The 24,559-nt window shown below is 42.9% G+C and overlaps 1 protein-coding gene across 1 annotated transcript in view; it reads right to left on the bottom strand.

The window, feature by feature from the left end:
- Positions 1-19,461, bottom strand: part of LOC144683305 (ADP-ribosylation factor-like protein 13B) — a 37,985-nt gene extending 18,524 nt beyond the window's left edge. The window contains exons 1-6 of the mRNA XM_078546245.1: positions 19,338-19,461; positions 17,201-17,336; positions 15,526-15,596; positions 9,900-10,149; positions 6,578-6,683; positions 4,288-4,490 (exon numbers count right to left, since the gene is read on the bottom strand). Of these exons, the coding sequence (XP_078402371.1) occupies positions 4,288-4,490; positions 6,578-6,683; positions 9,900-10,149; positions 15,526-15,596; positions 17,201-17,259 (689 nt within the window). The 5' untranslated portion in view covers positions 17,260-17,336; positions 19,338-19,461. The remainder of the gene's footprint in view (positions 1-4,287; positions 4,491-6,577; positions 6,684-9,899; positions 10,150-15,525; positions 15,597-17,200; positions 17,337-19,337) is intronic.
- Positions 19,462-24,559: the final 5,098 nt, after the last annotated feature.

Below are 24,559 nucleotides of genomic sequence, written 5' to 3'. Positions count from 1 at the left end.
TTCAAAGTCATCCCGGTCTGCTTCAAAGTCATCCCGGTCTGCTTCACAGTGATTCTGACCTTCACAAACAGAATACAGAATTTCCCACTTCAGCTGCTGTTAATGCAGTGAAGTGTCAATGAATGAGCAGCTTTATCCACATAACGGTGGAGGACAAACTGTATCACCCCTTTCAAAGGTCTTTTTATACAACTCCTGGTGAGAGCTTATTGGGCTAGAAGTGGATTGTCTACTTCGGGAAAAGATGTGAAACAAGATTAGAAAACGGGAAGGAGAAACAAAAAGTCATCGTCAATTGAGTCATATGAAGTCAATATCTATTGATGTACTTTCCTTAATGATAGCCCCATTCCTCAAGGTTTTTACTTGGACTGAGATCCCTGAAAAAGCAAATCCAAGACATTAGTCAAACTACTTTCATGACTGATCATTCATATTGCCTAGGGCAAAAACCTGTTATCCATCTCAATGATGTATTTATTGGGCATTTAGGCAATCCATAAAACCATAAGATGTAGGAGCAGAAGTAGGCCATTCAGCCCATCGAGTCCGTTCCGCCATTCAATGAGTTCATGGATGATCTGATAATCTTCAACTCCATTTTCCTGCCTTTTCCCCATAACCCTTGAATCACTTACTGATTAAAAATCTCTCTATCTCAGCTTTGAATATTTTTAACGACCCAGCCTCTACAGCCCTCTGTGGTAAAGAATTCCACAGATTGACTACCCTCTGAGAGAAGAAATTCCTCTTCATCTCTGTTTTAAATGGGCCCCCCCTTACTCTGAGATTATGCCCTCAAGTCCTAGACTGTCCCACAAGGGGAAAAAACCTCTCAGCATCTACCCTGCCACGACCCCCTAAGAATCTTATATGTTTCAATAAGGTCGCCTCACATTCTGCTAAACTCCAATGAGTATCGGCTTTACTCATTTTCTTAACCATCCCTTTGTGACAAGGAGATTTGCTGATAGAGCTGACCACTAGATGGAGTTGTATAATCACTCTGCTCAGGAAAAATACTGACTGGAAAGAATCAACAGCTTGTTCACCTTTCCCAGCCTAAGCATCAATGGTGCCGTCAGCTTTGTGGGATTTACTCTCAGGAATTCTTTCCATAAAGTCCTTTGCTTTGCTACTTCTCTCGCCACCTTCAAAAGCCTTGTCAAAACCTATTTCTTTCACAATTGTTATAATCTCAGCCTAGACCAGTAATTTATTTTTTGAAAAAATAAATCCAAAATCCCAGCTGTTTACTGAAAGAATGAAGCCACAAGATTTCATGGTTCAAACAAAAAAATTCTTACTAGACAAGAGTCAAACAAAGCAAACACTAAATACTATCCTAGGAAACCACCTATACTCTAAAACCCAGATCAACATAACTTAAACATTAATTAACAGGCAAATTGTGCTTGATTATAAATTATAAATTACACATGAAATGGCAGATACAACTAATACAAAGATGGATCTCACAAATTGGCTCAGCATTCCACTCAGCCTGCATCATTAATCCCCGTCACAAAGTCCTTCAAATCTCTATCTTTCTCTTGAAGAATTTCAGTTCCACTTCTTCTATAATTTAGCTTGACCCCAGCCAATAACAGCACACAACCAACGTGAATTCCACAGGCATGATCTCCACCAAAAATGGCACACACCTGCAGAACCTCCTCAACTCTGCTTAAGGTAGTTTGGATGGCATAGATAGGAACAGGTATAGGCCATTCAGCCCATTGAGCCTGCTCTGCCATTCAATTAGATCATGGCTAATCATCTACCTTAACACCACTTTCCCATGCTACCTCAACACCACTTTCCCAAGTTATCTCCATATTCCTGGATGTCATTAGTCTCCAGAAATCTATGGATTTTTGCTTTGAACATGCTCAATGATTAAAGCTTACACAGCCCTCTGAGGTAGAGAATTTCAAAGATTCACCACCCCTTGAATGAAGAAATTCCTACTCATCTGAGTCTTAACTGGCCTACCCCTTATCCTGAGATTATGTCTCCTGGGGAACCAACCAGGGGAAACATCGTATCTGCATCCATCCTGTCGCTCCCTGTAAGAATTTGTAAGTTTCAATCAGGTCACCACTCATTCTTTGAAACTCAAGGGAATACAGGCCAAATCTTCCCAATTTCTCCTCATAAAACAATCCCGCCATCCCAGGGATTAATCTGCTGAACCTCCATTGCACTCTCTCCACGGCAAGTATATCCCTCCTTAGATAAGGGGACCAAAACTGTACTCAAAATTCCAGGTGAGGTCTCATCAAGGCTCTATACAGCTGCAGCAAGACATCTTTACTCCTGTACTCAAATCCCCTCACAATGAAGGCCAACATGCCATTTGCCTTTTCGAGTCCATATGATCCTTCTTCAGAGCCAAAGAGAAGTAGAAATGTGATGAAATTTATACTGTTTAAGGGGGGGTGAGGCAGGTGGAGCTGGATAGAAGGCCAGCGATAGGTGGGGACAAAGGAGAAGTTGACAAAGATGTAATGAACTAAAGGACAAAGGGAATGTTAATGGTAGTATTAGTGCTAAAAGAGGTGCTGACAGTGGCATAAAGTTAAGAAAGCAGAACGTAATAATAGCAGAACAAGGGTAACATTGTGTGAAAGAACATGATGGAACAAGTAACAGATGGCCCTGTAGGGAATGTGGTTGGGGGAGGGGGCAGTGATGGGAAAAAAAACAATATAAACTGGGATAGCAGGGGGAATAAAAAAGGGGATTAAACCACAGACAAATGAATGAAAATAAAATAAAAATGGATAAAATATAAAAATGAATACAGAAAAAAGGAGTTTAAAAAAGGGCGTGAGGATGGAGGAGAGAGTTCATGGTCTGAAGTTGTTGAACTCAATATTAAGTCCAGAAGGCTGTAAAGTGCCTAGTCAGAAGATGAGGTGCTGTTCCTCCAGTTTGTGTTGGGCTTCACTGGAACATTGCAGCAGGCCAAGGATGGACACATAGGCATGAGAGCAGGGTGGAGTGTTGAAATGACAAGCGACCGAAAGGTCTGGGTCATGCTTGCGGACAGGCCGAAGGTGTTCCGCAAAGCGGTCACTCAGTCTGCGTTTGGTCTCCCCAATGTACAGTAGACCAAATTGAAGGAGGTGTTTCACTTCCAGGGTAATGCTCTGGGTTTGGGTTTGATTCATGCCACAGCAGATGGTGGGATTTGAATTCAATAAAATTGTTTTACTATGGTTGTTGTAAAAACCCATCTAGCGCTCTTTAGGGAAGGAAATCTGCCATCCTTACCTGATCTGGCCTACATGTGACTCCAGACCCACAGCAATGTGGTTGACTCTTCAATGCCCTCTGAACAAGAGCAATTAGGGTTGGGCAATAAATGCTGTGGATGAATTTAAAAAAAACAACTGTATATTTGCCTATTCTCAGCTTCTGAATCTAGCCCCTGCCATCTTCAGCCTGTCAATACTGCATCACTATGATCATCATCTGAGCTTAGGCAATTCTGTATCCTTTTATAGGGTTTCAACCAGTTTCAGGCTCCCCCAGAAGTTTTGGTTTCCAATCTCAGTTTCAGTCTCAGTTTCTTTAGAAACTGGGAGGGTGAGTTTCCTTTCTAAGTTTCCCTTTTCAATTAGGGTCTTTCTCAAAATACAAGCTTTGTAACCACAGATTCCGTCATGCCATGTTCTCATTCACCATCTCTAACCATTATTTTACTGCTTGCTATCCATTTCACTACTCTGAAACTTCTTGTGGTCTTAATCAACTGCATTAGAGCTGCAAGTGGTTGTGTGTGGTGAGATTGTGCAAAGTCAGTGGAATATACAATCTCCATGGCTTTTTCTCAAATTTATATTGTACTTCTAATAACCTTAGGACATACAAGAGTGCTTCGCAGCCAATGTAATACTGTTAAAATGTATTCACTGTTGTAACATAGGAAATGCAGTACCCAGTTTGTGCAAAGCAAGCTCCCACAGATAGAAATGAAATAAATGGACAGATAATTTGGGGTTTTTCTAAAGTCTTGGTTGACAGATTACAAGTTGGCCATGACACCAGGAGAACTCCGCTGCTCTCTTTTGGATAGTGTCATGGAATGATTTAAACCCATTGATTTAACGTCTCACTCAAAAAACTGCACCTCTGACGGTGCAGCACTCCCTCAATACTGCATTGAAATGTTAATCTAGATGACATGCTCCAGTCTCTGGAGTGGGGATTGAACCAACAACTTCCTGACCTGAAAGTGTGAGAACTACCACTGGGCCACAGCTGGCACAAAACTTTTACCTTTCTCCTTGTATCCTGCATATTGGCTGTGCTCCCTCTGATTGTTCCTGCTCTTTGGTCTTTGGTGCCAGGGTATCATGGAGCAGTCGTGTACACAGATTGGTGTAGTCCTTGGCGATAGCCCGCAGGAGCCACCGCAGCCCCTTCAGAATGGTCTTATCTAGTTTCTTTTCAGCGTAGTCTAAAGTAGCTGAGCATGGTTCCTTAAAAAAGAAGATTACAGCTACTGCAAATTCATATCATCATGGTTTGGTACAGTATTTTAAGATTGGTAAGAGCACATTGGTGAGAGCACATCAACAAACACCAAGCTGTTGCACGTTTAACCTTACGTACCCATACCCATAATTGAAAGAAGTTCCCCATTTGTTAAGTTGTAGTTTTTGCCTGGAAAAATGTCTTTCTATTCTTTATCTTCCTAATTTGGTTTTAAATCCTGCCTTGCAATTCCTTAACCCAATGCATCATTCATTGTTACAGAGAATAGCCTACTCCTCAGACTCTGTCAATATCTCACTGAAATAAACTATTCACAAGAATAGCTTGCGGGGGCACTCCACTGTCAGGTCTCCCAGATACCACAACAGATGAAAAACATATGAGATGTCCCTGTTCACAGCCTTGTGCCTTCAAGCATAGATGCCACCAGATCATCTTGTATATCTGAAACTTGGTTGAGGTCTTTGTAGCAATACCAGATTCACTCCCTCTGGCACATGGCTGTAATAAGAGGATTGTGAACCAAATCTTGTCCTAGTGAGCAGCTAGATAAACAAAGGTTACAAGGAAAGAAAGTAAGAAAGTTATGAGTTGTCCCAGAAGTCATAAGCCAATAAATCATGTCAATGTGAAAGTTATGTAAACTGTAAATAATTCATTTCTTGGTATTCGCTGAGAATTTCTTTTCTATCTTGATGATTGCATTTGTACAGTATTAACTGCATCAAAATAGCTGGAGTGTCATTTTTAAATGAAAGATTTATTATATTGACATTGGAAGAGATTCTTTTTTAAGAATAACTCATGAAGTTCGAAGCAACCTGGAGGTTCTTTATTATTAGTGGTTTTGTTACTTTTTGCACTTCCAGTTTTCTGTGGTGTATAGAGGATGAGATACATTGGCTAACCTGATAAGACAACAATAAACATTCTTATTCTGTTCATACCACATCATAGGGAACAAAGGCAATAAACGGTGCAATTTGTATTCTTACATGGAACGAAATTGAGGTGGACAATATGAAATGGTTCTCTAATAAGATGCTATAAAACATTTTGTATGTGAGTAAAAAAATGAACAGTATACTCTGAGTTACTAATTATAACAATGTAGCCCATATCATTTGATAACAGCACTGTGAAGCTGAACTTCCTGTGTTCCCTGTATCTGATCAGACCTGAACCAATTGGATTGGTGGGTTTAGGCTGTTCTTATGGTCCTGATGTGCCCGCACTGTAGGACAACACTTTGCATGGCCTAGAGCCTAGAGACAAAGAAGGAAACACTACAGAAATGGCCACCAAAAGCTGCAAGAAAGTTTCCAGCACAAACCTGTTGCTCAGTGTCATTGTGAGAAAAGTGGGAGTTTCTTCTAGCCTCTCTGTTTACCGCTTGCCCAAATCTCTAATCAGAGAGAGAGAGACAGGGCTCAGGTCCCAAGAACTATTTATTTATCTGCCCCTCAATACGAATTTCCCACTGATAATAGAACATGACAACAAGGCAGGGTCAGTGGCAGCCCTATTGCAGTTCCACTCATTCCAATCTCCCACACTGCTCCTCAGGGGAAGCCGACACAATTCCAGAGCAATTTAAGGAGTCCTTGTCCATTTTCCCATGTTTTGTTTCCCAGATGCATTCACAAGAAAACTGTGGATTAACAATCCTGGGCAATAGTTCTGTGGTGTTAAATAACTCACCATGTACTCCGCAACTACTATAGGCCTCTATGTAACAGCATTTATTTATTACTGGACATAATACAGTTGTAAATATAAAGATCCTGGGATTGAATATAAGGTCACAAGTCTTGCATCCTGCCCTGCTTTCAAGCACCACATGTGACCAAGGGTCAGGCCATTCAAATGGCCCAGAGCAGGAAATTTGTGTTCTCCCCTTCTCTGACTGGTGTAGCACACCCATCTCTGGTATGTTGTCCCTGAGGAGTATCAAATTGTTGGTCCAAAGGAAAATCTACTCTAATATTTTTGCAGAAGACATTAATAGAAGACGCAAGGTGATAGAAAAGTGAGCAGCATCTCAGCAATACAGAAACTTTATTAAACTTACAATGTGGCAGATGGATTTATTTTCATTGGCCAGTTTCCCCAAGGATATCTGCTCAACAATGTCAAACTCTGGTAGTGCCTCAGCTTTATCCTGCTTGTTTGCTAGTCTAAATAAAAAGTGAAGGATGAAACACTCAGGATGAGAAAAACATATGGACATGTGAAAATTTAAGGAAACAATATTTCAATGGATTGTCAGTATCTGTTACATGTTGAAAGTAACTCTTGAATAAAACCTATATACTTACATCCAAATTAAAGTCTGCTGAATCATTCTGACTCCTGTTACAGTGTCAACTTAAGTACATGCATATAAGAAGCTGCATAAGTTGCACACTCACAGTAGCAGAGGACAATTGGCAATAGGGTATGTTGTGTTTGACAATGGATAAGTTGTCAGAACTATTGCCAGTTCTAACTCCAACTATTGAATGGTGTTTGACTTTCCAATTAGATGACAGATCGTGGTCCAAATTGCAGAGCCTTTAGGTTGATTGTCACAGATTATTTTATTTACATGGAATTCACATTAATATGAACTGGGTTTCCAAAAATAAAGTACATGGAGGGGGGATACATAAACAATTTATACATATGTGTTTATCAAGATTGAGCGATTTCAGTAGGAAATTGAATATTTTTCTATTTTTAACAGTCAGCATTAGGATCAAGGATGATTACTTTAGGTAAACCATGGGTTAAATATAGAGGAAAGCATCTACTACTTTGTCTCTTCTATTATATATGGATCAGATATAAAGTAAATCTCCTTATAAGCTGTGGTATTAAGCACTCCCAAGTCAGGTAAAGCATAAAGTAGATGCAAAGTAAAGCTTTCTCTACACTGCCCTAACAATGGGAATCTCGACCCCTTGTTTGCAAATCTTAGCAAACAGTAAACATGGGTGTAAAACAAAGTTCCTTCTTTATTCTTATATTTGTTTTTTCATAAAATTAGTGACCAGTTGAAATCATACCTCAATATGCCTTACTCCCAACCTCAGTACAACATTTACTTCGACACCAAAATTGAAGAGGGAAAGGATGTAACTTGGAATAAGTTATTATTATTTTGTATACTTTCTTTACACTAGAATACTTAAGTTTCTACAGTGTTTCCCACACACACAGGGGCATCTGAAGGCATCTAATGATGCTAAGCAAAAGGAAAAAGTGAGGAAGAATGAAAAACATAGTGAGGGATGCAATACAGCATAGTTAAAGAGGAGGATTTTAGTAAGTTTTTGAGGGCAGGGTGAGAGTTGGCAAGATGGACGGATCAGAGAGGGAGTTCCCAAGTGACAGAAAGAGCAAACACTAATGCTAGAGTGACCCAATATGGGAGATGTGAAGGGTACATGTGGTGTGGAATAGATGGAAAAGGTCAGTGAGTAGGACAAGTCAACAGAGTGATCTGAAAGTGAGAATATGGAACTTGAAGTTACAGTGCTGGGGCATAAAAGCCAACGGAGCTTGGAGCAGACAGGGGTAATGGAGGAGACAGGACTTGGAGCTAAAGATGACTTGGACTGTCACATTTTGAATAGTTGAAATTTGTACAGGGTGGAAGCAGGGAAGCCAGCTAGGAATAAATTAAAGATGATGAAGCATGAAATGGGGTTTCAGCCATTGTAGAGCACAACAGATTGCTTTGAAGGTAAGCAATCTTGGTGATGAATTGACATGGTAGAGGAAACTTAGCTTGTAGTTGAGCAAGATGCCAATGTTCCACACCAGCCTGAGGTTGTAGCTGGGAAGGTTGGTAGAGTCACAGGTTGATAGTTTTGATGAAAAATCATCTCGATCTGCTTCTCTCCATAGATGCTGCTGACCTGCTGAGCTTTTCCAGCATTTTTCATATTTAATTCAGATTTTCAGCATCCGCAGTATTTGCTTTTGTGTTTCTAGATTCGGGATTTGTATGTCGACGTGAACCAAACAGAATGACGTTGATTTTGCTGGTGTCAAATTAGAGGAAATTTTGGCTCACCCATGCTTACTGTCAGAAAAGCAGCTAAGGATACAACAATAACCTTGTGAGTACTAGAGGAGACGGGGAGATAGAGCTGGATGTTCCCTTAATAATCTCATCAAGTTTAGCATGGAAATGAAGAAGAGGGAGGGACCAAGGATGGAGCCCTATGGAGGTGATGTGAAGAGAAGCCACTAGAAATGTAAATTTGCATTGGCAGAAGCAAGTTATACCATGGAGGCAGAGGAGAAATGTTGCAAAAGAATGAAATGGTACATGATATTGACGACAACCGAGAGTTTAAGGAGTATAAAGAGAAACAGCAAGCCGCAATCACAATCAAACAGGTTACCATTGGTGGCTTTGATCCCTTCATTCTCAATTCTGTCAGCAAGACAGGAGCTGAATTGAATAGGGATGTTTGCAAAAAGTGAGGGCACAGTTTTAGCTAACACATTGCAGAACTTTGGAAAGAATGGGAACATTGGAAATACAGTGGCAGGTAGAGTGATCAAGGGAAGTAGCATTAATTGGCTGGAGACTGGACTTACACCTTTCACTCAGGTAAAAGTCCTGCCTCAGACAGCTGCTGGCCAATCTGATTAGCTGGCAATTCTGTAGTCCTAGCAGCACCAGCAGCAAAGTGACCAGGACTGTGACTACAAGCAGTCCCCATTCTAAGTCCTAGAGTCCAAGATTGGATAAGTGCTGGCGGGTTGGGGACAGGGGGTGGGTGGTGGGTGGCGTCACGGCAGGGAGGGAAGGTGAGGCCTGAGGGGGTGAGGTTTTGATGGAAAGGCTGCGAGGGGAGAGAGAACATTCATGGGGGACATATCTGGTTGGGGAGGCCCTGATGTGGAAAGGGGACCCTTGAGGAATGCACCTCTCCCCTTCCCATCTGAGGTCCAAGCAGGGTGACCCGCTGCCCCTGAACTCCTCCTGGCAGCTTCAAAGTTGAGGCTGGGCAGGAAGCGGCCCTTAAATGGTCAATAATTGGCCACTTAAGCGCCTCAGCTGGAGTCAGGAGCTCATATGGACAGCTCATAAAGGAGCAGGTGGTGGGAGTAGTGAACAATATAAGTGTCCTAAAATCTGGCAGTGAGATGGAGGAGAAACTGGAGTGTATTTGGAGGAAGCAGGCCAGAAAAACTGTCTTCCATTTAAACTTTGATGTTATCACATGAAAATGATATAGTTTGATACAGTAGCATGTTGATACTGTTTATTTAGCTAAATCACATTAAAGCAAAACAATAAAAGCTTTATCCAGCACTTTATTAAACTTGTCCCCCTTTAATCATCCAATCATATTTACTATCAAATTCGCTCTTCTATAGTTTTCAGTACTTACATAAGGCCAGGCTTCCCAGACATCTTTTGATGTTTTAGTACTTCTGACAGAACATTTCCAGCTTCACCCATTCGCTTCACATCCGTAGAATCAACAACGAAAATAAAACCATGTGCTTCAGAATAATAATTCTTCCAAGTGCTTCGGACTTTCTCTCCACCACCCAGGTCAAATAGTGTCACATTAAACCGATCTACCATGAGGTCAGTCCTGGAAAACCCGCCATTTGGATGAATGAGGTAAGGAGATTCTGGTGGGAAAAAGAGTATGAATGACACAAAATATTCATCCTTTTTGGTGAATGTCTGTTGTTATGAAGATTTTGGGAACTGGGGCACTTTTTCCACTTTGCTAGTAGTGGATCTATTAAGGCAGATGGGGCGGAGGGGATTAAATGCTTTCTACGTTGCCCCAAGAAAGTGCCTTAACCCCAATCACATTAGAAATGGAGTCCAACTGTTCAAACCTTTCTTCCTCATTGCAATAAAAGTAAACTGTATGCAATGCAGGAAACACAGATCCATTTAAGTTAATGATTGTAGCACAGTGATCAGGGCTGGTTAGCTTATTTAGCTAGATGGCTAGTTTGTGATTCAGACCAATGCTGACAGCAAGGGGTTTGATCCCTGTTCTTGCTGAGGTAGACTTGGGCCTGCCTCCTTGCCCTCCCTTGTAGTAAAATCATGCTAAAGCTGTGGTTCAGCAACCCTTGAATAATTGAGAATGCTGCTTGGAAAAAAAGAAGCATAGAGATTGTAGCCTTAGCTGAAGAGTCAAACTGTACATGTTACTGTAAGGTTGTGGCCAAATGGCAATGAAATGGTCTGTAAGAAATTCTAACATTACTACAGAAAGTGAATTCACAATAGTAATCTCATCAAATGACTCTAATTGTGTGATAAACCACAACAGTGTTTTAGAACCATCTAACTGGAATGATAAATTTAAAATTACTCTTATTTATCTGTATTTCCTCAGGTAATCCAAAGCAATGAAGATTTACAGTGGGAATTCCCTTGGGGGTTCTTCCGATCAGCCGCTGTAACCTTGGACAAGATCTGTGGCAAGGCTGTTTAAAGTGTGTATCCAGGTTTCCATGGAAATTATGGTGGCCACCTGGTGGAACCTCGAAAGAACTTCCCAGCACAGGAATTCAGCCCATGGGAGCACACAGAAATCATGTTATACAAACATCCTACCATTTGTAGTGAACTGAGTCACCATGTAACATACATTATTTTAAAGAACTTATAATGAGTTTCAGGGCAATATATTAGCCTGGATTTTGTGACCAGTGGCAAAGCAAGGACGCTTGTCGCTGACCTCGAAGAAAGCTACACTGGAAGTTCTCGTAATCTCTATGGCGAGAACTTTACCTTGCTTGCTGTGCAATTGATTGCAGCATAGTTTAATGGAGACTACCAGTGTGGAGCTGCAGTGAAATCATCAAACTGAACAATGAATTCTCATTGACAGCCAACAAGGGAATAAAAAACATGATTAATCAAATCACTCTTTAAAAATTTTACACTGAGTGAAATAAAGGTGGAGACATATACATAGGTGAAGCCAGAGGTGGAAATATGAAAAATCTTTAATTCTTAAAAATTATTTTTTTAAAAACTAGTAATTAATCATAATTAAGACATTTCATGGGGCAGAATTTTCTGCCTGTTGGGCGGGCCGGTCGGGAGCGGGCACAGGTAGGCGCAGAGCCGATCGCCACCCGTGATTGGCTGTACGCCACCATTTTACCTGGGCGGGCCTTAATTGGACGCACAGCTGGTAGCGTTCAGTGCTACCTGTGCGGGAAGAGGGGAGGAGGGAGAGTCGGAGCCTGCGCTTTCACGCATGCACGCAAAAGAGTGTAGAAATCTCCCTGAGGCATGGAGCTACCTCAGAGAGATTAAGTTCATATTAAAGTTTTAAATAAAGAAAGAATAAAATTAATTAGACATGTCCCCTCATGTGACAGTGTGACATGAGCTGGGACATGTTTATGAATGGTGAGAAAAATATTTATTTATTTAATAAAACCTTCAGGAAACCTCATCCCGCTCAATGGATGAAGTTTCCTGAAAAACGTGAAGGCCACTTGGGCTCTTCACTTGCCTGCCAACCTTAAGATTGGATGGGTAGCGTTGATAATTACTTCAATTGTTTTTTTAACGGCCTTAACAGGCCTTTGACAGTTTGGCGGGTGCGCAGTCACCTCTGGCATGCGCCCGCTGAGCGAAAGATCTGAATGACGCGCGATGATGTTGGGACGCACACCCGACATCACTGTGTGTCATTTTACATGTCGGCGTGCCGAGCCTGCCCCCACGTGAAAATTCTGACAATGATGTTCCACATATTTTTCAGGGTCAGATCAGTTGTTCAGTGGTAGTTATATTTGTAACATTGGTATGAGAGCAGAAAAGGAGAAGTTCTCGCCTGATCAATTGATTTGATCGATGGCTATGTGTCGGATGTGGAAAGGCCCACTCCACTGCCTGTGGTGGAGCAGTGAATGACAGGCTGTAACTTAAAGATTTCCATGTTAATCTGTGCTTGCATGAAATCCTGAAGTGTGGACGGATTCACAGGGGTAATAATAGAAAGCGCCATCAAAAACCCTGCAAATTTCAGGCCAATATAATGAACTATATTCCTTAGAAATAATTGCTCCATGAAATAGTATTGCAAAATCATAAATGCATTATTTATAGACATGCTGCATAGAGATTTCCTTACTGTACACCTTTAATTCTTATAATGAATAAAAGGTTTTAGATTAAAACAAAACTACAAGAGCTATATATCAGGATGAACACAGGATAATATCTAGCCCAAAACCTCTACCATCAGCATCGGAAAGCATGGTAGAAATATATCTATAATATATTAAAATGTTACATCTTATCACACTTCCTGTCAATTTTTTTCCATTATAAATTCCTAAAATCCAAGTTTTTCATGGGACCTACATATAAACTTATCACACTGCAATTACATTCTTCTACTAGTAGAAATGCAAGCTAAAAATCTGTCTATAATATATAAAAAAGACATTGCAAAAAAAATTACATCTGCATGCATCACCTGTCAACTTTTTACATTAAATGTTTCTGCAACCATACTTAATGGAAATGGCCTACATAAATTTATCGCACTGTAATTATATCTGCCCTATTTGGGACACTGCAGCTTTTAAAATCATGATTTAATTATATCTGCACACTTTGGTCCAATTATCCCCTAGCCTTTGCCCCATTACCTCACCTCAAAACTGTATCTGGTTTTGCCTTCCTATGTGCAACATCCTGGAGGTTACCATTGTCCAGAAACTTAACTGGACAAGCCAAATAAATACTGTGGCTACAAAAGCAGGTCAGAAGCTAGTTATTCTGAGGCAAGTAACTCACCTCCTGATTCCCAAAAAACTGACTCCCAAAAAACTGACCCCTGCCCCTTCCCCACCACCCCCAGGTATTCCATTAAAATTCCTATTATATTCCAGCATCTTTCCTCCATTACAAATAATTCTTACGTAGGAAAAAGATGCTCCATTCTGCTAAAGGCAAAATACTGTGGATGCTGGAAATCTGAAACAAAAACAGGAAATGCTGGAAAAACTCAGCAGGTCTGACAGCATCCGTGGAGAGAGAAATAGAGTTAACGTTTCAAGTCTGTATGACCATATGCCTGTATGCTCTGAAGAAGGGTCATATGGACTTGAAACGTTAACTCTGCTTCTCTCTCCACAGATGCTGCTAGACCTGCTGAGTTTTTCCAGCATTTTCTGTTTTTGCTCCATTCTGCTTTTTTTTAAATTCATTCATGGGATATGGGCATCACTGGCAAGGTCAGCATTTTATTGCCCATCTCTGTCTGCCCTTGAGGAAGTGGTGACACTCCAACCTGTGTGGCACAGGTCCTCCCACAATGCTGTTAAGGGCATAGCTGGGCAATTTTATACTTTGAATGGTAGATGTCAGTGTTGTAACTATATTGGAATAGCTTGGCTACAAATACAGCTAGGTTGGGAGTATGTGTCTTCAGTGTTAATTGTATATTAATTTGGCGTTTAATAGTATCCTGGTGGTGGACATTAACTGGGGATTCACCTGTGCTCATACATATGTAGGAGCAGACTGAAACTGTGTTTGTTGGGTTGGAAGTGCATGACCTGTAATGTGTCTTTGTAAATAAAAGTGTGAAAGCGTTTAAAGACTAGGCTCCAGTTCTATACATCAATGCCTGGCTATCTGAGTTCCAACATTTAGCACTGCAGCATAATGTTCTCAAGATCCACAGTCTTTACTGTACCCAGTGCATTCAGCCATTTATTTATATCATAGGGGGTGAACTAATTTAGCTGAAGACTGGCTTCAGTGATGGTGGGGAACTCAGGAACAGGCCAAGTTGGATCTTCTTAGCAATTCTGGTTGAAGTTTGGTTGAAAACACTTCGGACTTGACCTTTACACTCACACACCGAGTTCTGCCATCATTGAGGATGATGATATTCATGGAGACTCCTCTTTCTAATTGTCCACCACCATTTATCTTTCACCATTGCACCCGTATGTTCCCTGAACATGAAGGAGTGGTTCGATCCTCCTTTGGAAGAGAATTTCCATATCTCAGCCCTCCCCTTCAATAGTTTGATTCAACTCTGACTAGATTTGATGGTTAACATCCATCTTTCCTGTAAGTTAAAATGTGAGTCTTTAGTCTCTTATTCCAAGTTTACTTATTCAGTGCAAGAAAATAGGTGGCTCCTAATTTCCATATAATCCGACCTTACAGTGTTGAACAATTCTCCCTGATTAAGGGCCAGAACTTTACACCTACCCTCACCCCTGACCCCAGCAGCAGTTTCTGAGGTGGGGGGGTGGGTGGTGGAAGAGTGTAATTTCAGATGGGATGGTGAGGGTTGTTGTGCCTGTCGCCTTCCCGCCACCACTGGTATTTTACCAGCAGCAGGTTAGGTGGCAGACAGCCCACCTTCCCTTAAGTGGCTAATTAGTGGCCACTTGAGGGCCTCTTCCAACTGTGACTGGTATTCTACCAGTGGCAGATTGGCACTTCCCTAGCTGGGAGGCTACCCAGTAAAACCTGATGGTCTTCCTGCAGGCTTGGGTAGAGTAGTCCCTCCTGATTGGATACCCTGTGGCCACAAAGGGACCCCTCAGCGATAAGGGCTGCCCCCACTGGAAGACCCTCCTACCTGCACAATTAAGCCCTCCACTTTCACTGGGCTTCAGTGAGGTCTGACCCCATTTTACCTGCACCCCAGCCTTCTCCATCATTGCTGCTCCAGGTACTGTTGCAGTTCTAGCTGTGGCTTCTGCTCACAGTAGCGCTGCTGGAACTGAAGAGCTGCTGACCCTCTGATGGGCTGGCAGCTCTTGGAGGCAGAGCATCCTGCCTCAGCGGGATAGGAACCATGGGCAACTAATTACCTGAATAAAGTAAAATTGACCCTGACTTTCTGGTTGGAAGGGGCCACCACCTCTACATAAAATAACGGCCAAGGTTTCTGAAAGTGATTCTCTCTCTCAAAAGTGGCAGAGAAAAATAAAAAAAACAACAGTTGTTTCTACACTCTTGAACAGGTCTTAGGGTAGCAGTTTCTTTACCTTTCTGTATTCCTTTCAATATTGCAGTTTTCCCTGCATGGCTGAGCCCTAGGATCAGCAGAGTGACATTCCTGAAGGAGAGATGAAAAAGTTCACAGATAGATTACAGTGTGCAATCGATAGATTACTCAAATTGGGCCACAAATCAGTGCCAGAAAATTAATACAACATCTATAATAATGGTGCTGTACTCGAGTTCCTCGAGTGATCGAACACTGTCCCTAATCAAAGTTGACATTTATCCAAAAATTACACTGCTTGATAGTATTTTCCCTCCAACAAAGGCATGTCCTCTCAGTTGTAGTCACAGCCCTGTTCTAATTATAGGTCCGATGATTCTGTGGCTTACTTCCAAACCTCTGCCAATGCCCATTTTTGCCTATAACAGCCGGGAGAAGCACAATCACTCTTTGCACCATTTAATTTTCCCTCCTCTTTTCAGGGCCAAGTGCGCTAAGAGGGGATTCAACATGTGTCTTCTCATTTTATGCTGTTATTCAGTGGAGCACCAACATGCAATGCCTTTGTGACACTGCTGCTCTGCTTCTAAATCTGATATGAATGAACATGAGGTTCAGAAAAGTTTCCTGTGATAGAATTGTACAAGCACTGTCTGAAATTATATAATCCATCTGTTATGTTCCTTCTGTCAGATCACTTTGCTTGTGAACACGGCTGCATGCCTATCTACCGGTGGGTGAGTTGGCAAACAATATACTGCAGACGCAGAGACCAATGTAAGATGAAGCACATGCTGTTTATTAATACAAGTAACAGAGAACCTACACAATGTGTACTTCCCCAACCAGACCTTATTCTAAACTACTGATTAACATTGTAGCCCGCATTACACAGCAATTGGGTAATACAGTCACGTGGCCAATCTGCTCATATTCTCTTAAAGGTGTATTGCACTTCAGATTACCACACCATCTTCTTAACAAGGAGTTTGATTTGACTAATGCTTGACTGATGCACAATTCCCCATTCACTGCTGTTTCTGGCTCCTAGTTAGCACATTGTCAGAGCTCAGGCAGCAAAGGATGAAAGTTTTCAGGGTGCTAGCAAGCAACAAACATCAATTTTGATGGGAAAAATAAAAAAAAACAGTGCTGCAAGGAATGCTGTTACTGTCTGCAATCCTACACCCACTCATCCCATCTTCCACCTTCCCCCCCGATCAACTTCCTTTACCTCCATGTAGCAAAGAAGCAAAGAATGATTTCAAGTTTCTCATTCTATGCCATAGAGTTCATTGCAAAACAGATACAAAAAAATGAATTGTGTATTTGAGTAATTGTATACTAAAAGTTAGGGCGTTGATACCAAGGAATGGGTGATTTTCCTTTTTTTTCCCTCCTACCCAGAGTCAAAATTAAGCCACACAATAGCACAGGCCCAATAAAGAAGAAAAGTAATTCCTAGGTCACATGTATTACCCAGCATTGCACCACCCCCAACGTAGCTTAGTCCCAATCTCAGGATGGTCCATTTCACTGTTTTTGAAAGTCAGTCCCTGGTTCAGAAAATCTGCATGCAAAGACAACATATTGGGCTTCATGGCTCAGTGAGCTATGGGACATGCTACTGAATAAACTGCAAAATGATACAAGTGTTTGATAACACTTCTTGTAAGATGCTTCCCTTTAAACCAACAAGACAGACACAGACTCACCTGATTGGCTCCTGAACTTTCTGAGCCCAGATGCAGCAGTTTGTAATTAGGCTGAACATGATGTGGAATCGATGTGTGATGAGGCTAGTCAGAGACTGGAGACTGGTAAACTGACTGACTGACAGCTTCACAACCACTGGGTTAGAGGGCAAAAAAAAATCAGGATAATGAGCAGAGTTAAGATTTGAGCAACACAACAGTTAAGGACATTCTCTCCCCACTTATTGTCAAATATTTTTTCTTACCTAGTTATTTTGTCTCTGGTCTCCTTGTGTCACACATTAATCCTGATAGATATTGAGATGCCTTCCTTTACCCAGACAATACCACTCCTGGAGAGCTACCAGAAGATCTACAGGCACAATCTATTTATCAGTGATTAACATCCAAACCATCTTCTCCCTGTGAAAAATGCTGGCTTCAATTCAGTATCTCCTAGAACAGTGCATCTCAGATTGAAAATTTATTCTGTGGAGAATGATGCTTTTAAACTCCCATGGCACAACTCCAGTGGAACTTTTCTGCTTGCCTGTTAAATACTAGTGAAACTTTTCAGGGCATAATTCTAAAGCAAAATAACCCTCTAAGATTTCAGCCCTTGTATGTCCCTCAATATATCCAGATGCCATTGTGCGCAAATGAAAAATATCCAGAGTCAGTGAATTACAAGACATTAAAAAAATTACCCAACATGTATACGGAATAAAAAAACTTTATCCACTCTTATTGAAAAAGTCACTAGGTAGCAGGGGAGCCAGGTATGAAAAGTTAAAATATTTTAAAAGCTGTTAGATATAGAATAAACCTATTATTTCTCTGTCAATAATGCACCTCAATTATCAATCTCTGAAAAGCCCCTCAATGCATCAGTGTGCAACTATTCTATGAATTCTCTGAAACTAATACAAAAATGTATTCCAATCAAAGTATTTCTGCACACGGTAAGAGCTAAAAATTAAAACTTACTTATTCATCGAACGGCCCCTTACACTTTGAGTCAGCTTTTGTGTCTGATGAGTACTGTTGATGACAAAATGTTGCCCCTCACCAAGGAGGTGTAGTCAGAGTTTCCCTCCCCCTTTAAAGATAACAATATAATGGGGGAATCTTTCTTTGACAGTCCGGGAGTATAGTTACATTTTTCTTTCTTTTTGCCCAGTGATTGGCACAGTCTCTACTTCACTAAATCTTGCCATCTCTACATCTCTGACTCATAAACCAGAGTGGAGATGGAGCTGATTCAGTACAGTAGCAAGAAGAAGAAATGAAAGTGTGTTCATATCATTGTTCTTGGCTCTTTGACCTCTATTCCAGCTATTTTGCCTTAGAGTTGAGAACAATAGCACTTCTTCACATGTCTTAGCAATATCTCAAGGTGTATCACATACTTCATTCATTGCTCTGTGTGGGATGATGCCCTGCACAAAAGACTGTCACATTGACCAAAAGCAATAGGCACGTTAAAGGAAATAATTACGTGAGCATAAGAACATAACATAAGAAATAGGAATAGGCCACACAGCCCCTTGAGCCTGCTTCGCCATTAAAAAAGATCATGGCTGAGCCTCCACTTCAACTCCACTTTCCCACCCTATCATCATATCCCTTAATTCCCTTAGTACTCACATATCAAGACTGAGTTCACACAAAATAAGTTACATTAATGTGAAATGACTGTTGCTTTTTAGTAAACATGGCAACCTTTCCTGTAGGGCAACATTCCACTAACAGCATTGAATGACCAGTTTTGGTATTGTTTGTTTCTCATTAGAGTATCAATTATTGAAGTAAAATAAAGTCTGATAAATAGAACAGTCTTTTTGTGAGGGAAACGAAGAAGAAAGTTGAATATGATAAATGAGTTACCCAGCATCTCTGCAGTGAAATCATTTGGGACACGCTGCACACTGAACCATCTGGTAAATCACTGCTGGATTAATTCTCCTAGTAAACCCCTCCCTCACAGAATAGTATTTATTCAACCACATCCAAGGTAAAGAATAACCATAATTAAAATCCTGGAGTACGTTATAGAACAATTAGAAATTCTGATATATACATTGAAGCATTAAACACTGTAGCTTATTTTTAACCTCGTTGAATGCACAATGCTAGCTTTACAATCAAGTTAACTCACCCACTGTTTAAACTGCTGCTGCACAGTTAATCACACTCAAAGCAGGCTCATTGTTGGTGATCAATTTAAACGCAGCAAGAGGCAATCAACTTAAACATATTCAAACAGATTAGATTCATTCATTATTTGGGATCCTTTGGGATATTGCATAGAATAGTAATCCTGTTGTCTGTCAGTTCTAAAATTTTGTCTCAATCTTTTCCTGCTATGCTGGCTGTAATCCGGATTTAAATAATTCCCATGTTAATTCCATTGGGGGAGGGCAAGAAAGAAATTGTACACAGATGGACATGCACCCTGGAACCTGCAGTTCTTTTCTCTGTGTTTTTGTGCTGCTGAGTTATACAAAACATTTCACATTTATTGTTGGCTGCATTGAAATTAGTAAATCGCATGGCGATTTCTTAACTACTTAGTGACATCTGGTGGCATTAGTTTACTGCAGAGATTTTGCTGTGTTACTGGGAGGTGCCTGGTCATTAGGTTAGATTACATCACTTGGCAATAGGTTGTCATCTTTATCAAGTCCAAAGCTAAATGGGGTAAGGGGAGCTGGTGGTGCAGGAACTGGAATCCTGGCTTATGCTCTGACATTCTGAGCTACTTATAGCAATTCATGGAAATACCTACAATGATAACACTTGCACAGACTTCTGATTTAAAGCCTGAGCTTTTTATGTGCTGTTTTGCTACGGATTTTTTAAATTGTAAATGTATAAGATATTTCACAAGATCATAAGGGTGCAGGCTGTTTGTGGTTTTCATAGGATTAAGCATTCAATGAGAATGATTGTTACCAATGACTAAACATAAACAATGATAACTATTATTAATAATAATTGCACATATACTTAGGGTCACACTTGCCATAAAAGATAATGAAGAATTTACTGCATCACAACTTTCATGCTCTAATATTTAATGGCTGGCAGGCCTTGTTGAATTCTGAAGTATTATTCTAACACCCCTCTTAAATTGTTTTTTCCTCTAGTGCAAATTCATTTGTTTTGAAAGGATTCCCTTATCCCATTCCTCATTTAATGAATATCACTTTTAACAAGAAGGCATTCTATATACCTTATTGAGGCTTTAGGTTGACTGAGCTGTCAATCAAATCATTGAACTGAAGACAATAACAGAGGGGCTGTACTTTAGATATCACTTGACGAGAGGTGGAATCATCCGTGCCCGCAGGCGTCGGGCATGTTTGATTGCGTGAGCAGACAATATGGCGAGAAGGCCAAAAATCGGTTTCACGATGTCATGAAACCAGTTTGCGATTGTCCGCTTAGCCCGTCGATGGTGGGTCACATTTCCCGCCATCGGACGTTGGGAACCTCATTGTAACATGAGCATATCATTATAAGTCCCCCCTCTGCTGGATTGTTTCACAACAGCATATAAGAGGCATGCACTTGGAGGGCTGCATTTTGGGGGGATCTCGGAGGTGAATGCACAGTAACATTTGTGGTAATTTTGTGGTGGGTGGGGGGTGCAAAGGGTGCCCTGCAGTTGAAGGTAGCGCACAAGCACATATAGGGTGGGAGGAAGTAGCTGAGCATTAGGGAACTCTTGTATAAAGTGACCATTCCTCTGTAGCTGAGACAGTTCAGGCGCAGCCACATTGATATGATTGCAGTTGGGCTTCTAGTTTATCTGCCCACTCAAGCAATACAGAGGCATCATAGTATCACCAGAGCTTTTCACCCCTTGGGCACAGACTTAAAACTAATGAGCGTTTTAGTGGACTGCCAAACAGTTGGACTGGGCACGTTGTATAATCTCCTTGCTAAAGCTGACCATGGAGCAGTCACTGGTGGAGGTGCTCACAGCCCCTTGCAATGTCATCATTCCAGTTTGAAACAGTCTCCCCCATGGTTCAAGCTCACAGTGCAGCCTTGCAGCATGGATTAGGAGAATGCCTGCACCTGAGCTGAGAGCACAACATGCAGTCCAATGGGCAAAGCTGTCGTCAATTGGTTGGGTGGGGTGGGGTGGAGGAAGGTGGGGTTTTGGGTAGCTATGCAGCGTACTAAACTCTGGCCATCCAAGTGGTGGGATTCGTTAAGCGGCCTTCAATCTTAACCAAGAGAGGTTCTTGATACACCCATGCTAACTCACGTGTCTCTTTCTTTCAGCCTGCAGGAGTACATCAGGAGCATGGAGCCTGGTGAACAAGCTGTATGCCTCGTTACGTACGGACGGCAAAGACGATGGAGAAGAGAGCGACTGAGGTGCCTGGCTGCACAAAGGGAGGACCAATACCCTCTGGAAGAAGGGGCGACTGGGGCTTCTGCACACGCCACTGAAGACCCGCAGCAAGCTGTCACTGGTTGGCGCCTAGCTAGACCCAGGGTCTATAGGCGCTGCCTTTCACTCCTGCAGATGACCAAGAACCAGTGTCGCTGAAGACTACACACGTCTAAGAAACTGGTCGGTCACATCTGTCATCTACTGCAGGATTTGACATGGGGACATGGAGGGCATCCACTGCCAGTGGCCGTGCAAGTGACCACGATGCTCAATTTCTATACCAGTGGTTCCTTTCAGGGCCCAACAGGTGATCTCTGTGGGATATCACAAGCCTCCATCCACAAATACATCCATGAGCTTACGGATGCCATCTTTGCGAGGACACACAACTTTGTGTATTTTGACCGGGACCAGGAAAGCCAGGATGCAAAAGCGATTGGATTTGCCCAGATCTCGGGTTTCCCACAGGTCCAGGGTACCATTGACTGCACTCATGTGGCGCTCAGATCTCCATCGCAACAAGCGGTCAACTATGCCAACCACAAGGGATTCCATTCGTTGAATGTGCAGCTGGTGTGTGACCACCAGAAACATATCCTGCAGGTCTGTGCACGATTTCCAGGGAGCGTGCACACTTCCTACGTTCTCAATCGGTCACAGATTCTTGACGTCATCCAGGGTCCACAGAGGCTACAGGGATCACTCCTCAGGGACAAGAGCCACCCACAGAGGCCATGGCTGATGACACCCGTGCGGTGGCCTCAGACTGCAGCAGAGGTATAATGAGCTGCGAAGGTATAATGAGCTGCAACTCGCAATTTGGTGGAGCAAACCATTGGGATGCTGAAAATGAGGTTCCAGTGCCTGGACCGATCTGGTGGAGCCCTCAATACAGTCCGCAGAGGGTTTCACGTATTGTCAACACCTGCTGCGCCCTTTACAACCTGGCACTGCAATGGGGAGAGGAGCTGGTGGAGGAGGAGATGCAGGAGCTGGAGGCCTCCTCCAATGAGGAGGACTTCAATGGTGATGAGGGTGAGGAGGTCCTTGAAGCTGATGATGATGATGATGAGGCCCTCGCAATGGTCAGACGAGGCAGGCATGCTTGGGAGGCCGTCATGGCTGCCATATTTGTGCAGGATGATGATGACATGCAGTGAGGAGACAACATAGATCCTCACATTGTGTCTATGAACGTTTGACTCCACTCTGGCTTATGGCAATGCACATACCCTCTGTGGGAATGCTTCTGTCATGGAGATGCAGTGGAGGCCCTAATAGTCACTCGATTGCAGGAGGATGATGATGACATATAGTGAGGGCACTCCACAGATCTTCACATAGCCTCTGAGAATACCTGACTCCTGTCTGGCTGAGAGCAGCTTGATTGCGCTCTGTGATCAGGGTCATATCATGGAGATGCAGCCATGAAACTTTAAAAGCATCTGATCCCTTTTGTCCGCCTTCAGCACCTGAGTCCTTCAGGAGCACACCGACACTGGTCACAGATGCGGAAGAGATGGGGGCCAGCCCCAACTTAAAGGCACTGAGAGCACACAGAGAGAATGGCAGAACTCTGTGATGTCTGCCATCTGGCAATAATGACCAGCACCGTCGAGGTGCAGACATCAGTAATGTGTCCAGGGAGCGTAATGCCGGACCATCACTTCGGTCTGAAGGCTGTACAAAGCACAGGGAAGAGGCCCTGGACTGAGACACCTGCCTTATCTTGTGCAGGGACCAAGGTTTCACATCTGAGTGACATGAACACTGCTCATCAGAACACGGAGCCAAAGGCAGGGAGACATTTTTGGGAGTTTATTTACAATAGTGAACATTTTGTACAAGTGATTAACACCCATGCCCAGGCTGTGGAATTACATCTTCTTAACCTTCCTAACCCTGCCGCTACATCTTGGTGCTCCCCGGACATCCACAGTGGAGGTGGAGGCAGTCTGCTGACTGTTACGCCTTGTCTGTTGTGACCTTGGCAGGCGCCCTCCAGAGGGCCAAGACCTGGAGGGCCCCGGCCTGCTTTCGGAGTCCTGCTGTGTGGCAGTGGCACCCTCCTCGGCCTGTGGAGCTGGAGCTGCTGGGGTCACAGGAGAAGGGGATTCGGATGGGCTGGACACTCTCGGAGTCACCTCCTCGGCCTGTGGAGCTGGAGCTGCTGGGGTCACAGGAGAAGGGGATTCGGATGGGCTGGACACTCTCGGAGTCACCTGGGTGGATGGCCCCAGGGTGTGCACCTGCTGATCCTCCTCCCTATGGGTGCTCGATGGCCACTGGCTGACTCCTTAAGGAGAAGGGGTAGGCGGAGTGAGATCGAGCTGACCCGCACCTCTCTCACGTACACACTGTTGGAGGCCAACTATGGTGTCAGCGATGAAGTTCAGCCCATGCAGCAGTGCAGGAGTGACAACCTGGACCAAGGTCTCCATGGCGGCCGCCATCCTACCAGTATTGACCTTGGTGCGTTGGCATTGCAGTGCTATCATCTCAGCCTGAAGGCAGGTGGGCTCCTCCATCGCGCCTTGCAATCTGAGGAGTGCAGCGAACATCCCTTCCAGATGTTCCCGAGCTTGCTTTTGCAGCTTCAGCAATTGTGACATGTCTGAGTCCAGAAGCTCGTCATCTGACTCGGACTCAGCAACGTTCTGGCCTCCAGCAGTCATCCGAGTGCCGGACATCTGGGAAGTCCATGCCTGGGCCTGTTGTGGATCAGACAGTGCGATGTGCTCACCAGATTGTGATCCCGAGGCTACTCTAAAGCTAGCTCCCACCAAGGTGTGTGTCTCTGCGCTGGTGGAAGGTGCGGGTGAGCGCTGTGACGAGACTTCAAGAGGGTGCCTCTTCTGAGGTTTCTTCGGGGCTTGATTGGAGGCCCTGGGTCGTGGACTCACTGTCGGCTGTTTGGCAGATGTGCCTGCAAAAGCAAGGTGAGATAATTAGTGCATGGCAGTGGCCTG

Source organism: Cetorhinus maximus, chromosome 8, assembly GCF_964194155.1.
Source record: "Cetorhinus maximus chromosome 8, sCetMax3.hap1.1, whole genome shotgun sequence".
NCBI lineage: Eukaryota > Metazoa > Chordata > Chondrichthyes > Lamniformes > Cetorhinidae > Cetorhinus > Cetorhinus maximus.
This window is presented reverse-complemented; position numbering and strand designations above follow the sequence as displayed.